This window comes from Choloepus didactylus, chromosome 16, assembly GCF_015220235.1.
Source record: "Choloepus didactylus isolate mChoDid1 chromosome 16, mChoDid1.pri, whole genome shotgun sequence".
NCBI classification, from domain to species: Eukaryota; Metazoa; Chordata; class Mammalia; order Pilosa; family Megalonychidae; genus Choloepus; species Choloepus didactylus.
The window spans coordinates 59,863,498-59,878,891 of NC_051322.1; the positions used below are offsets into that span (position 1 = coordinate 59,863,498).

The window sequence follows — 15,394 nt, forward strand, 5'->3', positions numbered from 1 at the left end:
TTTTGGAAAAGTTTGAGCAGGATTGGTGGTAATTAAAATATTTTGTAAAATTCACCTATGCAATCTGGTCCTTGGATTTTCTTTGTTGGGAGGGTTTTTTTGTGTTTTTTGTTTTTTTGTTTTTTTCCTGTTAACTAGTTTGCATTGATTTAATTTTTTTCCCCAATACCAACACCTTGCAAAGCTGACATTCATTTGTTCTCCCTCGTGTAAAAACATTCTTATATTTGTACATTTAATCACAATTATTGACCGCTCTAGGTTTCACTAAGTTATACAGTCCCAGTCTTTATCTTCTTTCATTCTGGTGTCCTGGATGCCCCTAACATAGCTCTTTAACCATACTCACAGTCATCTTTGTTCAGTGTACTTAAAATACTGTGCTACTATTCTGGTTTCATAATGCTGCCAGAATGCAAAACACCAGAAATGGATTGGCTTTTATAAAAGGGGGTTTATTTGGTTACACAGTTACAGTCTTAAGGCCATAAAGTGTCCAAGATAATGCATCAATAATCGGGTACCTTCACTGGAGGATGGCCAGTGGCATCTGGAAAACCTCTGTTAGTTGGGAAGGCATGTGATGGCATCTCCTCCGGAGTTCTGGTTTCAAAATGGCTTTCTTCCAGGATGTTCTTCTTTAGGTTGCAGCAGCGTCTGGGCCTGTGTGGCTCTTTTTAAAGTACTCCAGTGATCCAATAATGATCTGCACTGAATGGGTGGAGTCACACCTCCATGGAAACATTCATTCAAGAAGTCACACCCTAATCAAAGGTGTAACTCACAGTTCGGTGGGTCACATCTCCATGGAAACACTCAAATCACAAGGTTCCAACCTAATCAACACCAATATGTCTGCCCCCAAAAGATTGCATCAAAGTTAATGTCATTTTGGGGACATAATACATCCAAACTGGCACAGCTACCACCGCACAGTATTGTGCTATCCATTTCTGGATCTATACAATCATTCCTCTTGAACATTCTATACTCCTACAGCATCAAATGCCCAATCTCTACCCTCTTTCTATCTCCTGGTATCTTCATTTCTACACTCTTCTCCAAACAGCTCTCTCCTGTCTTTTCCTATCTATCTGTAGCATTCCTTTAGTGTTTCTTGTAGAGGATGTCTCTATATTAGATAACCCATGTCTAGAGAAGGCTACTATATTAGACAGCACATGTCTAGAGGGTCTTTAGTAATGTCCCTTACTGTTCCCGATATTAACAATTGTGTTTTCTCTTTTTGCTTGATAAGTCTTGCTAGAGGTTTATCAATTTTATTAATGTTTTCAAAGAACCGACTGTTGACTTTTTTTATTTTCTGTTTTTGGCCAATTTTCCATTTCATTCCATTTCACTCTTATTTTTTATTATTTCCTTTCATCTGCCTCTTTGGGTTTAATTTGCTCTTTTTTTAACTCCTTAATTTTATACCTTTTTTTTTTAATATAAGCATTTAAAGTTGTTTCCCTATAAGTATGGCCTTAATTTTATCAGTAAATTTTGATATGATATGTTTTCATTATCATTCAGGCCAGAATATCTTCTAATTTTTCTTGTGAGTTTTTGACTTACACATTATTTAGTAAGGCCATTTAATTTCCAACTATGTGGGGCTTTCTCATCTTACTGTTATTAACTTCTAATTTTATTCATTGTGGTCAGAGAACATAATCTATAAGATCAAGGTTTTCTTAAATCTATTAAGACTTTTTTATGGCCCAACATATGGTCTGTCTTGGTGAATAGTCCATATACACTTGAAAAGTATGTGTATTCTGCAGTTGTTGGGTGTAATAGTTAATGAATAACAGGTTCATTTATTTCTGTGAAATGAGTTTAACTTCTTATTTTGAAATAATTGTAGATTCATGTGTAGTTGTAAGAAATATAACAGAGAGATTCCCATGTACCCTTTACTTAGTTTTCCCAATGGTAACATCTTACATAACTGTAGCACAATGTCACAACCAGGAAATTAGCATTGATGCAATCAACCAATCTTACTTAGATTTCACCAGTTTTACCTGCAATCATTTCAGTGTGTGCATGTGTTTGTTTAGTTCTGTGCAATTTTATCAAAATGTATAGATTTGTAAGACCACCACCATAGTCAGACACACGACAGTCCATGGCAAGTATCCCTCATGCTACTCTTTTATTAGCCACAGACAGTTCCATTCCTCTAACTCTCCCTAAACCCTGTCAACCACTAATTTGTCCTCCATCTCTATAATTTTGTCATTTCAAGATTGTTATATAAATGGAATCATACAGTATGTGACTTTTTGAAATTGACTTTTTTTATTCCACACGATTCCATTGACATTCATCTGAGTTGTAGTATGTTCCTTTGTATTGCTGAGTCGTATTCCATGGTATGGATGTATCGCAGTTTCTTTATTCATTTGGATTGTTTGCACTTTTTAGCCATTATGAATAAAATGGCTATGAACATACCTTTATAGAATTTTTATGTAGACTTCAGTTTTCATTTCTCTGGAATAAATGCCCAAGAGTGAAATTGCTCAGTTATTTGGTGAGCCAATGTTTAGTTTTGGGGAAAAAAAAAAAACTACCATACTCGAATTTTTCAGAATGGCCATACAATTTCCCTTTCCCACCAGTGATGTATGAGTGATCCAGTTTCTCTGCATCTGTGCCAGCATCGGATGTTATCACTATTTTTAATTTTAGTATTCTGATAAGTGTATAGTGATTTTAATTTGCATTTCACTAATGACTAATGATGTTGAATTTCTTTTCATGTGCTTATTTGCCATCTGTATGCCCTTTTCAGTGAAAAGTCTGTTCATGTCTTTTGTTGTAAATGAATTTTTATAATGATGTGTATCATGTTTGCTTTCATTTTAGTAAATTATTTCATGTTCGACCTGTAACCCAAGGGGATGTGTATAGAGCTGAAACTGAAGAAATTCCTAAAATATTCCAGGTAAAAATATGAAATTATAATTTTAAAAGATATTTTACCTAGGTGTTAAGTATATTTTGTTAAGTAAATATAAAATATACCAGTGCTTTTTATGCATTTGGAACCTGTATAGACAGATTAAGATCTTTTTTTATCTTTTTCCTTCCACCACTCCTGAATATAGATACTATATGCAAATGAAGGTGAATGTAGAAAAGATGTGGAGATGGAACCAGTACAACAAGCTGAAAAAACTAATTTTCAGAATCACAAAGGCCATGAGTTCATTCCTACACTCTACCACTTTCCAGCCAACTGTGAGGCCTGTGCCAAACCACTCTGGCATGTTTTTAAGCCACCCCCTGCCCTCGAATGTCGAAGATGCCATGTTAAGTGCCACAGAGATCACTTAGATAAGAAAGAGGACTTAATTTCTCCATGTAAAGGTAAGGCATGATAATGAATTATTTGTGCAACCTATAATTAATTCAGTTTTAAGTCTTGATGAAGTAACTTTTTCAAGTGTAGCATTTTCTCTACCAAGTTGAAAGAGGTTATGAATAAGTAATATTAACACTAGTAGAGCAAAAACCAGTTGTCATTCCTCAGCTACACATATAGTCTTAAACATGTTTTTAAAGAGAATAACCCCCTTGTAAAAAAGGTGCCATTAAGAAATCATTGTAAATTGGAGGCCAGCCTAGACCAGCATGCTGTGTCATAAACAAAATGTCTTTTGGTTTGGCAGAAGTAGCTTGAGGGAAAATACTGGCTATTGCTTTTTTAAGACTAAAAATTGTGTTCTGTAAATGCATTCATTTGTTTCACTTCTACATTTTTTTTATTTCTCATTTTACTTTATTTTTCTTACTTGTTTATGACTGTTTTTTTTTAATTTCTGCCTTAATTAAATTAAAGAGAAATGGATATTGTCCAAGCTTAATTAAGCATAGTAAATCTTTTAAAATTTTAAGAATTTGAAAAATTATGCATTTGGTGTTTTTACATATTATATGGCTTTAATAGTGCTTTTTTATTTTAATATAGTAAGTTACGATGTGACATCAGCAAGAGATATGCTGCTATTAGCATGTTCTCAGGATGAACAAAAAAAATGGGTAACTCATTTAGTAAAGAAAATTCCTAAGAATCCACCATCTGGTTTTGTTCGTGCATCTCCTCGCACACTTTCTACAAGATCAGCTGCAAATCAGTCTTTCCGGAAAGTGGTCAAAAATACATCTGGAAAAACTAGGTAAAGATTAAAATGTTAATCTTTTTAACAATGTGAAGGTGATTGGATAACATCAATTAAAATTGGAAATTTGATTGTTCTTTTCACCAGAGAGTGCATCATTTGTAGTTAGGTCTATGTGTGACTTGAAATGACTTCATAAATTAGATAACTGATTACTGTTAGAAATTAATAATATTTATAAATGTGATATATGCTTAGTTACATGTTAAGTTTTATTATCATAGGTTGCTATACATGCACATATTTAGCCCATGATTAACCAACCTCTGATTTTTACCTTTTTAAATGTAAATAGATTCAAATAAAACTTTGCTCATCTTTTCTTAAGTTTTAACTAAGTTAGCATAATTTTTAATAATCAAAATTATTTGTTATTATCAGTGATTATGATGTTACAAATAGACTAACTTCCTAGTTAAGTACCAATTTTTTTAAAAAAATTTAACTTTCTGATGGAATTTTTTTCTAAAATATCTTAAATGCCAAGATAAACAATTACAGGACATAACCCTTTCTTAGAGGTTACTGTATCTCAAGTTGTCATTTACACATCAATAAATGATTTTCAGAGAATGAAGAAATGATTCTCAGAGAAGTTAAGTAACTTGCACAAGGTCATACAGCCAGTTAGTGGCATAGTTAGGGTTGGAACCCATTTTTGTCCAATTTTAAAACCTATATTTTTTCCTTTTACACCAAATACCAACTTTCCCCTGGGTATAATCCCTAAATAAAGAGGGACATTTAAAACTAGAACTGAGGCCTAATGCTGATATGCTTTCTGCAAATCGGACACTAACCCATGTCTTCCAAGCAGTCTCGAAACCGTCTTAACTCATCCCTTCTTTACTTCCTTTTGTCAATAATCAAGTCTAATTCTTTGAAATGACTCCTATCCATTCCTTCTTCTGTATTACTCCAGTGTATTATTGCCTCACTCCTGACTTATTCCTATAGAATCCTGTATCAACTTCCCCTTCCATTTTACTGGTAGACATATCTTCCTTGGGCACTGATTTCATGATGTCATTATTTTTTTAAATAAAATATTCAATACATTCTGATTTCCTATCACATTTGTTCTGGATGGTTTTTATTCTGCTCCATAACCTTGCTTCCTTTACATCCTGATTTGTGTTTCTCCTCCAAAACTGACTTGTTTATGTTGCTGATCTCTACAGAGTATACTAAAACTGAACAATTTTTCAATCAAAGGACACGTCACATTCATAAAATCTCTTAGCCACCTATCCTGAATAGGTATTACCACCAAATAGTTTTACAGAACACTTCTAATTTATGGGTGGTTTGTTTTGTTTAAGGTGTTAAACATTTTTCTCCCAGAAGTGAGAATGTGTATTAGTGCTATTTTTAATATATACCACTCGCTGACATTATTTTTTTCTTGTCACTTTTTGAAATGAATTAATAATCTCTGTAAAATGGCTATGTAGCATCTATCTTTTTCCTTATTACAGTTCATGTCCTTTACAGTTCTTTCCTACCTCCCATTTATTACCTTCCTGAAACTTCAACACATGTTCAATTTTTTACATTGAGAAAAATTGCTTATCACTTTAATCCATGTCTATTCTCTCTTTTTACCCCCTGTATCTACTTAGAACCTAAGACAAGAGATTTTGACCTTATTTGTGTTGCTAAAGAGTTTAATCTTATGCCTTTTGTCTTCCCTTCCAAATTCCAAAGATAGAGGGTATTGTTCTTCTAAATTGTATAAGACATTATGTTATTTATAATGTCTTATTGCATCACCAATAAAAATTAACTGTAAACTGGAGAGAGAAGGAGGTAGATTTCCACTCAATGTTAATGAATTATATGGTTAAAATATAAACAAACTAGTACCATTGGTAGACTAGGATGTCATTGGTAGATAAGCTAACTTTTTAGTTGCTAGACCTGTTAAGAGATTTTTTTCATTAGCTTCTTTAATAATTGTTTCCTTAGGCAAGATTGCTTTAAGTTTATTTACATTTACTTTTAAATGATTTTTCAGATAGTCAAGAGATTACTGAAGTACCAGAAATATGTTCACCCTAATGTTAGGTGTAATAGCAAAAACATTAGAAGCAATCCTAGTATCGAATAATAGAGAAAAAGTTAATTATAGTATTTTCACTTTTTGAATATTAAGCAGCCATTTTCAGTTATGTTTATGAAGACATATGTTCCAACATGGAAAAATATTTAGATGTGAAGGAAAAAGCTGGTTCTAAAATTATTTAAAATAGGATTATAGGTATCTAAAAAATGCATTTTAAAAACAGTAAAAGCAAAAAAGGTAATAGTATTGATTGTGTTCGTGTTATTTTCCTTTTCCCTATTTTCCAAATTTTTGGTAATCAGTTAATCATTGTATGTAAAGATAATATTTTTAATTTTCCGTCCATTGTTTTTCTTGTTTTTTTAAACTGAATTTATTTCTTAATTTTCTTTTTTTTTTTTTTTTTTTTTCCCCAGCAGTTAACCATGTGTCCTAGTGCCTTGTGAAATCTTGTGGGATGCTACCTGATAAACCAGGCTTCTTTAACCATGCAGAACAGACGGGCTGTTCCCTTGACACAATTATCACAGGCTTCAGGGTTAAGATTGCTGTTATTCTGTCCTAGCTTTGGCACAAAAGCACACTGAGGGGTTTTGTTTTTGTTTTTTGTTTTTGTTTTTTTATTGCGGGTTTGCCTACAGGTAGATTAGATTAATTATTACTATGTAATGCAAGTACAATTGGGGGAAAGCTTAGCTAGATATATTTTTTTAAAAAGGTGCTGCCTTTTTGAACTTCTAAGAATGCCTGTCAATCATGATGGAATACAGTTTTCCTATGATTGAGAGGAAAGGACTTTCACTTTCAAGTGGAATAGCCATCACTATCAAGATCAGCTCATGGAAGGAGTAAAGAAAATATCTCAAAATGAGACAAACAGAAGTGTTTTTTTTTTTTTTAATGATGTTTTTGTGCTTTTGCAATACTATACAAAACTATTTTTAAAAAGCAGTGACATCACTTGAACTTCAGTGTTCTCACTGTAAAATTTAAAAGCCTTACTGTTGATTGCCCATGGTGGACTTGATGGGGAAATTAAATATCTTACATTATGCTTTACAAAATACTGTATGTGTTTCATAAGTTTTGTAGATTGGGGAAAGGGAGAAGGCAAAAAAAATTTACATTTATTCTATGCATTTTTTGCCAAGCCATATTGAGGTATTTTACTACTAGAGACATTAGGAACTAACTGTACAAAAGAACCAAGTTTAAAAGCATTTTGTGGGGTACATCATTTCTGTAATTGTATAATGTATTTCTTTGTGGTTTTAAGTGATAAAGACATTAAGTTAACAAACATATAAGAAATGTATGCACTGTTTGAAATGTAAATTATTCTTAGAACACTCTCAGTGGGAGTCGCATTGCCCTTTTAGTGCCTTAATTTGAGAGAATTACTTTACTGCCTTGACTAAGTATAGAAATTTCAGGAAACATATTTTCAAAAACTATGTCAGTGGGTTTTTCATTGGTAATTGGTTTAATTTTAAATATTTAGAGGTTTGTTGGACTTTCATAAATTGAATACAATCTTTACATCAAAGTGTCAGCTGCAATAATGAATGACTTTGTAAAACTATATGCAAAAAATGTAGAAGGTTGCACCAATATAAAAGAAAATTATGGCAGTACATCCGAGATGTTTTCCAGTTAACATAGTAATTACAAGATAAATACTCTCAAACTCTTGTCCAGTAACAAGAGTTGATTCCTATGGGCAATATGATTTATTGTTTATTTTTTTAACCAAATACCTCCTCAGTAATTTATAATGGCTTTGCAGTAATGTGTATCAAATAAGAAGCACTGGAAAACCAATTCGTCTCTAGGACGATATGCATGTTTCAAGTGGTATTGAAAGCCGCACTGATGGATATGTAATAATAAACATATCTGTTATTAATATGCTAATGACTCTGTGCTCATTTAATGAGAAATAAAAAGTAATTTATGGATGGATACCTTTAATAATGACTGCTATGGTGTTTTCTCATTGGTGAAATGAATAGAAAACATGCTGCATATTACTCCCTGTGTGTATACAATGTGTATTGGATTACATGATTAAAGTAAACTTCTAACGTTTGGATTAGTCTCTAAAACAAGTGTTCAAACGAAAAGTTGGCTAATGTTTGTTGGGAGCTGTTCTCCATGGGTCCTTTGTGCACATCTTATGAGTACAGGCTCTGACAGCCTTTGTTCCAGACTATCTTTTCAAGGATATTTGCATAGTGAACAGCCTTGGAAAATATACCTCGAGAGGAAGGTAGGTTTTTTTTTTTTTACTGCCCTATATAATAAAGGTAGTATCTTCTTTCAGGGCAAAAGGTGAGCAGATTTGCTTGAACCTATTATAATAAGTCAGAGTTCTCTAAATGTGAGGTTCCTGAGCTGTGCAGGCCCACTGGGTGCTCAGCACCCACTGAGCTACTCTGCATCAGCCCTGTAGGACTTTGGCAGGGAGGGTTGGCATTAGCCCTGTGGGACTTGGGCAGGTAGGGTGGGCAGCAAATGTATCTAAACACGATGCTTATCATGTTTGCTGTGCCTTTAGTCTCTGATCCAGGAGCCCCATGTCTTCTGCCAGCGTTCATGAAACTAATTTGTAGCTTACAAATGGGGTAAAATATCAGTCCCTTCACAATTCTTAACCATATTCTTACTACTTTCTCAGAACCATGACCTCATTGCCTAATGTAATGCAACTTTATTAACTGTATTAACATCTAGCTGCAGAGAACAGAGTTGATTCTAATTATTTTAACCAAGACAAGTTTTTTTTTAGTAAAATATTAATCTAAGTATAAAATTGTGGAGAGAGTTCACAGAGTTTTTGAGGAATGACCCTCTCCGCCCAGTGCCATATTGCAGAACCAGCTAAAGTAAGAGAGCTTCTTCCTTTTCTAAGATGAGGAAACAATGCAACCCCAAAGTATGCCAACATTTTGAGAATCAGGAGAGTGCCATGATCAGGAAGCCACATTGCTACTGCTGGCTTTCTCCAATACTTGGTCATACCTACTGCAATCCACACCAAAACAGATGCTTTGAACCATTCTTCTTGCCACTTTTGAACTTCATGTCTGAACACTAGAATCTCTGCCAACACTGCCTCAGGAAAACCACTTTCATGCCCTGCTCGCCAGCATTAGCAAAGCCTCCTCCATCTCACTTCTTCCTTCTATGGTGCATCTGCTTACCGAAATTGAATCATATCCAGAACTCTAGTTGCAAGGGAGTCTGGGAAAGGTAGTTTTTAGCTTTCTATCCACTTTATTACAGAAAGACACAATAAGAGTGCAAAATTGAGGTTTAGCGCCAAGCAGACAATCCTCCCACAAGCTTGAGCTAAGACCAGGGATTTAAACTCTGGGCTAGAAAGAAAACAGCCACTGTCAGGCTCATTCCTACCATGGGTCACTTGTCATCATTTGAGGTTTCAGCTTAAACAAAATAACCTGTCCACCGTTCATTTAAAGTTAAAAATGTCAATAAGTGAAGGGAGAATTTACACAAAGCAATCAAATTCATAATTATTTGGTAAAATATGTGATTTACTTTTTGTATCACAAGAAATTATGAAATAACCAAACTTAGTAATCACATAAATTAGTTTGTTGGTTCTTACTGGGATGCTAGTTTGTGCTTCCAGAATTTTATTTTTCATTTGTTAACACTCCCAGAATTTTTCTTCTCAGAAAGAAAACTCCACAAAATGAACTATTAACAGCTGTTAGGACAAATAAGACAATGTCTTGAAAAAAAAATGAGTTAATTTTGAATGGCTTAATATGCTATGTCTACTATACTTGCTTTTTTTTCTCTTAATTGTGTCATTTGATGAACCAAAATAATTAATTTTAGTAAAGAGTAATTTATTGATCTTTTCTTTTATAGTTAATGCCTTTTGTGTTTTGTTAAGAAATCTCTGCCTATTCAAGGATCATGCAGATGATTCTCTGTTAGCTTCTTGAAGTGTTGCCTTTCGCATTTGGTTCTACAGTCTACGTGGAATTGATTTTTGTGTGTCTGTGAAGTGAAGGTCAGGGTGTAATCTTCTCATATATGGATATCCAATTAGTCCTGCACTGTCTATTAAAAAGACTTTCCTGCATTGTAAGTCAGGTAAGCGACCAATCCATTGTTCTATTTTTCTACCCTTACCAGTATCACACTTTTAATTACTGTAGCTTAATAATGACATTTAATAGCTGTATGGTAAGTCTTCCAACTTTGTAGTTCTAGATTGACTTGGCTCTTGACCCTTTGCATTTTCATGTAACTTTTCAAAACGTTATTAATTTCCACCACCCCCCCCCCCAAAAAAGGCCATTCTGGAGTTTGATTGGGATTGCAGTCAACCTATAGATCAATTTGGGGAGAATTAACATATTTATACTTTTGAGTCTCCCATAAGCCACTTCACAGAAATAAAACTGACATATTTGCAAATGTCATAATTATGTATGTAGAAAGACTAAAAGCATCTACAGATAAAGTGACAGAATTGAGTGACTTAAAAGGCCACTGAATACAAGGTCAATATCCAAAAATAAGTTGTTTTTCTGTATACTAGCAACAAACTGCTAGAAAGTAAAATTTTTGCAAATGATAGCATATATGATAAAATAGACAAAATCCACTCAAAGATGTGCAAGACATCCACCAAGAAAATTGCAAAACATCAATCCAGAGAAATTAAAGAAGACCCAAATAAATGGAATTAATTTTTTTAATTGAGCATCTTTACATAAGGTTACTAAAATAAATTTTGCCATTTTCCAAGGACTAATGAGATTTTTTAGCCCTTCTTTTTAACCCAGACTTGGAAATCTTAATTACTGTTGTTCTTTATTTTTATAATGCTTACTGCTCGCTCTAGTCAATTCTAGTTGAATAAAATATGTGTATAAAGCTGCACTCAATGCTTTAGGAAAAGTTTCTCCCAAATCTTTTTTGCTTTTAATATTGGTATGATTATAATTATTGTTTTAAGGATAAAGTGCATGCCCATTGGAATAAAGAAATACAGAAGGGTATATAGTAAAAAGTCAATCGCTTTTACCAAACCCTACCTCCAATCCACACCACAGTTCCTTAGTAACCAGTATTAACAGTTGCATTTTCTAATGGAGACTCCAGAGTTTTTGTAACTTGAATTTTTGTGCAGTAAGGAAAGACTGATACTATTAATTGCATTTCTCATATGGAAAGCCTACAAAGAGATTAAATTGTCTCTCTCTGTGACAACTGAATTGTCGTATTAAAAATATGACACATTATTTCATGAGTTATCTTGCATCCCATAAAGTATTTTGAGATGTTGGAGATACGAGAGAAAAAAATGTTAATGTTGAAATAGACTTTATAACTCAAACTTATTAAATGGAATAATATTTATATGTTCTTTTATCCTACAAATATGGTAGTTACTTGTAGATTTTTAAACGCTACTATGTAGGATGATTTTGGCCATACAGTGAATAAAATGGTTCCTTTGACTGTCAGTGTGGAATCTGCCATTCACTTAGACTAATTGCTTAAGACAGTATACAACTTACTAATCTGAAAAAAATGTAAATATTGGTCCAACTGGATAAAAGGAAATATTTTGGGTTTTCCTTCTCCTTTGGCTGAATGGATGATTCTTAGATCTTCTCCCCATTCCTTTTGGTCAAGGATCATTACTCTTGCTTGGTATAGTAAGTCCTACTATATTATACAATGGTATAGCAGTAGTTGCTAACTATTTGAGTCAAATTCTGATTCAGGATCTGTCAGTGAACCACAAGAGGGACCATCTAAGAGTGGGGATAAATGAAATCAAATCTATAACTACTAGAAGAAAAAGCCCTCACACTATTTCTTTACTGCATTCATTATCATGCAGTACCTCAAGTTCTTTGAACTTTCAAAGAAGGTTTCAAAGTCAAAACATGATTTTGAGCTTTATAAAAAATATCTTATTTAATCCTCACCACAACTCTATGAAGTAGGTATTACCATCCCTAATTAATAGATGAGGAAATTACTAGGGCATACAGCTACAGTCTTTCAATTTTCCAGACGTAATGTGAAAGTTAACTTTTAGCTTTGAATTAAGATAATCATGTATTTGAATCCTGACTCTGCCTGTACTAGGGGATCACATATTGTAACCTGTGAAGTTGTAACCTACTATTTAGGTGGAAAACTGATTTCACTGTCATGGAGTGGAAAAAGTGTCTTTCTAGGCTTTGCTGTATGAACTTACCACATATTTATAGTAGGCCAGTATGTAGATATGAAGGAACATTTCAGCAAATGCAAAGCAACACAAATACAGTACAATATAGATGTCACATTTTTAATGAACTAATAGCTTTTAATTGTTTGGCTACACTTCATGAAGGAAATATTAAATGAATTATGAGCCTTTTAAGCACTAGTAATTATTTTTCCTTTATAACATCATTTGTCAGGAACTTTATTCTCTAAAAAGCATTTCTGGATGTTGATCAATTAGATACATATCATGTATATTTCCATTATTTCATACTACTAAGTAACTAGTATTTATTTTTATAGGAAATTTTTTATTTTCCTTTTTATACATTAAATATATATTACATTTTCTGAAACTTCTGTACTGCTGAGAGTTTCGCTTTCTCTGACAAGAATTCCTAGGTCTCTCTTGTATATCGTATTGTTTTCCTAATTCTCTATTGTATAACTATATTGCATTGAACATGATAGGTGCATTTTTTTTTTTACAGATTACAGTCATATTATTGATATTTATAATCCACCCACAAAATAAAAATACAAAATATTTTATACATCTTGCCCAGAATCACCAAATATCATCTTAATATTTGCTTCAAATTGCCTTTTTTAGAACTAAATCATTACAGATTTAAACAGACCTTGTACCTCCCCCAGTTCTTTCTACTTTTCTTCTTTTTCTCTCCAAAAGTAATAACTGTCATTTGATGTGAATATTTCTCATTCATATTCTATCTCTTTACCAAATATGCATATATCATATTTGCATACAGAGTTGTTTTATGTAGCTTTTACATTTATATGAATGGCATCATTCTCTTCACATGGAACATTCTTTAACATTTTATTTCATTCATTGTTGTTATTTCTGGCACTTATAATCTGAAGTATTTACTATTTAACAAGAAATGACAGCATTAGAACTCTATTTTAACAGCCATTTCCCTCATTTAAACATTTAGAGTATGTAAAGTGTAATGTAGAAATCCTCTGTAATTGGTTTTAATTCAGCCTCGCTATTCTGCATTTTCTAAACAATATGCTTATATTAAAAAAATCTCTTAGAATTATAGATTAAAATCTTATATCTTAATGGCATATCCATTCCAACCAGGATTTCAAGAAAGTACATTTGCTATCATACAAAAATTGGAATATGTTCATAATCATATACCTAAATTTGTGTATATCATTAGCTCACTTGTTTCACAAATTAGTCTATTAACCCACACTTGCACCACAAATGCTCAAAAAGTTAAAACTATAGAGACTTACTATTCTCATCCTAATAATGTAATCATTCTTACAAATTATTTATATAATCTCTAACTTTGAAAGTTGTGAGTCTATCTAGAACAAACATAATTAACAGAGAACCATCCATAGGATGATTCAGTATTCTGAGGATACTAACAAAAGCAAAAAAAAAAAAAATTATAAACATCAAAAGAAGTAAATCTGTCATTACTTGCTAATTATTGTTTACCAAATATTTTTAAAACAATCAACTGAAAATGATTAGAGTTGATAAGAGACCTTAGTAATATTACTAGATTAAAGAGCACCAAAGCCATCAATAACTAATTCAAAAATGTAATTTTAAAATCTCATTCAAGAGAAGGTGGGGCAAAATGGCGGACTGGTGAGCTGTATGTTTTAGTTACTCCTCCAGGAAAGTAGGTAGAAAGCCAGGAACTGCGTGGACTGGACACCACAGAGCAATCTGACTTTGGGCATACTTCATACAACACTCATGAAAACGTGGAACTGCTGAGATCAGCGAAATCTGTAAGTTTTTGCGGCCAGGGGACCCGCGCCCCTCCCTGCCAGGCTCGGTCCCGTGGGAGGAGGGGCTGTCAGCTCCGGGAAGGAGAAGGGAGAACTGCAGTGGCAGCCCTTATCGGAAACTCATTCTACTGATCCAAATTCCAACCATAGATAGACTGAGACCAGACACCAGAGAATCTGAGAGCAGCCAGCCCAGCAGAGAGGAGACAGGAATAGAAAAAAAAAAAAAAACAACACGAAAAACTCCAAAATAAAAGCGGAGGATTTTTGGAGTTCTGGTGAACATAGAAAGGGGAAGGGCAGAGCTCAGGCCCTGAGGCACATATGCAAATCCCGAAGAAAAGCTGATCTCTCTGCCCTGTGGACCTTTCCTTAATGGCCCTAGTTGCTTTGTCTCTTAGCATTTCAATAACCCATTAGATCTCTGAGGAGGGCCCTTTTTTTTTTTTTTTTTTTTTTTTAATCCTTTTTTCTTTTTCTAAAACAATTACTCTAAGAAGCCCAATACAGAAAGCTTCAAAGACTTGCAATTTGGGCAGGTCAAGTCAAGAGCAGAACTAGGAGAGCTCTGAGACAAAACGCAATAATCCAGTGGCTGAGAAAATTCACTAAACACCACAACTTCCCAAGAAAAGGGGGGTGTCCGCTCACAGCCATCATCCTGGTGGACAGGAAACACTCCAGCCCATCGCCAGCCCCATAGCCCAGAACTGCCCCAGACAACCCAGTGTGACGGAAGTGCCTCAAATAACAGGCACACACCACAAAACTGGGCGTGGACATTAGCCTTCCCTGCAACCTCAGCTGATTGTCCCAGAGTTGGGAAGGTGGAGCAGTGTGAATTAACAAAGCCCCATTCAGCCATCATTTCAGCAGACTGGGAGCCTCCCTACACAGCCCAGCAGCCCAGAACTGCCCTGGGGGGACGGCACTCACCTGTGACATAGCACAGTCATCCCTCAACAGAGGACCCGGGGTGCACGGCCTGGAAGAGGGGCCCACTTGCAAGTCTCAGGAGCCATACGCCAATACCAAGGACTTGTGGGTCACTGGCAGAGACAAACTGTGGCAGGACTGAACT

General features: G+C 34.1%; 1 protein-coding gene across 3 annotated transcripts in view; it reads left to right on the top strand.

The window, feature by feature from the left end:
- ROCK1 (Rho associated coiled-coil containing protein kinase 1) overlaps positions 1-8,216 on the top strand; it is a 198,963-nt gene extending 190,747 nt beyond the window's left edge. For 2 of the 3 annotated variants that reach the window (XM_037805501.1, XM_037805502.1), the window contains exons 30-33: positions 2,878-2,956; positions 3,120-3,381; positions 3,983-4,190; positions 6,675-8,216. In XM_037805501.1, coding sequence (XP_037661429.1) covers positions 2,878-2,956; positions 3,120-3,381; positions 3,983-4,190; positions 6,675-6,681 — 556 coding nt within the window. In that variant the 3' untranslated portion in view covers positions 6,682-8,216. The remainder of the gene's footprint in view (positions 1-2,877; positions 2,957-3,119; positions 3,382-3,982; positions 4,191-6,674) is intronic. The other variant, XM_037805503.1, reaches the window with a different exon arrangement.
- The last annotated feature ends 7,178 nt before the right edge of the window (positions 8,217-15,394 follow it).